Source organism: Mus caroli, chromosome 6, assembly GCF_900094665.2.
Source record: "Mus caroli chromosome 6, CAROLI_EIJ_v1.1, whole genome shotgun sequence".
Classification (NCBI taxonomy): domain Eukaryota; kingdom Metazoa; phylum Chordata; class Mammalia; order Rodentia; family Muridae; genus Mus; species Mus caroli.
Genome location: NC_034575.1, coordinates 116319596 through 116321549, shown reverse-complemented (window position 1 = coordinate 116321549; position 1954 = coordinate 116319596). Strand labels below are relative to the sequence as shown.

General features: G+C 44.4%; 1 protein-coding gene across 1 annotated transcript in view; it reads right to left on the bottom strand.

Annotated features, from left to right (window-relative positions):
- Positions 1-1954, bottom strand: part of Usp18 (ubiquitin specific peptidase 18) — a 22776-nt gene that overhangs the window by 9984 nt on the left and 10838 nt on the right. The window contains 2 exon segments of the mRNA XM_021165458.2: positions 245-502; positions 737-816. Of these exon segments, the coding sequence (XP_021021117.1) occupies positions 245-502; positions 737-816 (338 nt within the window).

The following is a 1954-nucleotide window of genomic DNA, read 5'->3' as shown; positions in this document are numbered from 1 at the left end:
TGAAGAAAGCAGAAGAGGACAGAAAAAGGTACCCTCGCCCAAGTCAAAGGAGAGATTGGCCCAGAGTATACAAGTGAAACACGGGCCACTTTGTAAAAATTGCATTANATTTTTTTAAACTGATTATGGTAGAGAGGCATGTACACATGCCAAGGCATAGACAGGGAGAACAAGAACTGGTTCTCTAGTTCCCTTCTTCCACCATGTNGGATCCAGGGATCAAACTCAGGTCACGATGCCGTACCATCTTGCTGGCCCACGAGTTATGTTTACAAAATCCAAGGGTAGGTGATAGAAACAAGGGGAAAACCGGCCACCTCGGGATTCACCAAGTCACCAACAAGGAGTCTCTCACCAGGGTTTTCAGAGGCTTTGCGTCCATATCAAAAAGAGGAAGAGAGAGTGTGAGCAGTTTGCTCCTCCTGCTGCTCTCTGCTGTACAGCCCACGCAAATCAGGGACTCCTGCGTCCAGATGGTGAACAGGCCCTGCAGCCGCTCTGCCTGCAAGAGAGAGCAAGGAGGTACGATGACCCGGAAGCCACTTTAGGTCAGGGTACGTGGGTGGTTTGTTTGTTTGTTTGTTTGTTAGACAGAAGCTCTAGAAATGGCTGACACAAAATTTTGTTCCTCCCGCACATAAAGATGAGCACCAGGGAGCTACGCCCAGCACACAGTAGTGGAGCACGTCCCAAGCAACATCTCACATCTCTGACGTCTCCAGATCCCAGCGCTTACCAAGTCTGTNTCCGTGATCTGGTCCTTAGTCAGGTTCCAGATTGTAAGGTAGAGTTGGGCAGCATCGTGCTGGACAAACACTGGTCAGGGGGAAATGCAGTTAGTAAGGAGACGGGACACCAGCCGCATGAACACTCAGCGCTTTGTCCTTTCCTAGATTTCCCTCGTTTCAAAAACAAAAACAAAAACAAAAAAAACAAAAAAAAAAAAAACTAAATGAAAACTTAGCTTGGTGTTGATTCTTTTTTCAAGAGTTTCTCTTAGAACTAAGGTCATAGGGCCACCACTTTTTCTCACCATCCTCTCTCTGTCAGCGGACCGACAGAACCTAACTATTTTCCTCCCCGTTTTTTTTTTTTTTTTTTTTTTTTTTTTTTTCTGCTGAGCTCGTCCGCCCCCTGGTGGTAAGTTTTATTCACATCACTAGAAGCAGGGCCTCCTGCTAATCTGGCCAGGTTTCCGCAAAGGTGCCTGAGTAAATGAGCAAAAAGGCCATGGAAAATCCATGGAGTTATATGATCCTAGCAAGACGAGCAAGAGCTTTGCAGGGAACTGCCTACCTGCCATATTAAGTAGGCCTGAAATCGGAAACAAACACAGCTGAATTTAATGGTATTGGTCTCAAGACGTGGGGAATCAGAAAAGTCGAGAAACGCGCTGTGGACTGTTTCACAAAAGGGCAGACTGTGCCGGAATGCAGACATTTCGGGCCAAGGCAGTTTCTCAGAACACGCCTCATCTCCACCACAGCACTGTCATCCCTTCATGATACGCATCACAGCACAAACTTGATGCTCTTGGTTCTCGTTTGATTTTGACCTGTCCTGCTTCTAAAATGTAAATTCCCTGTGGGCAAAATCTATGGCATTTCCGTTGCCTTATGCACATCAAATCTACAATGATGAATGTGAATATACCAATTAAATTGAATTTATTAATTCATCTATATAATGAATGCCAACTCAAAAACAGTCTATCAGACGACTCAAAAAAGTCTGTCAGATGGTTTAAACTGATTTAGCCAGGGAATTATGCANATTTCCTGACACAGAGCTAACACTGATGTAAAGAGATTGGATTGCAGTGCTGTAGTGGTCAGTTTTGTCTTGTTTTGTTAGATTTATTTATTAATTTTGTATGTGTAGATGTTCCACCCATATATAAGTATGTGTAATATGTGCATGCCTTGGACATCATAAGGGGTCATAAGAGGGCATC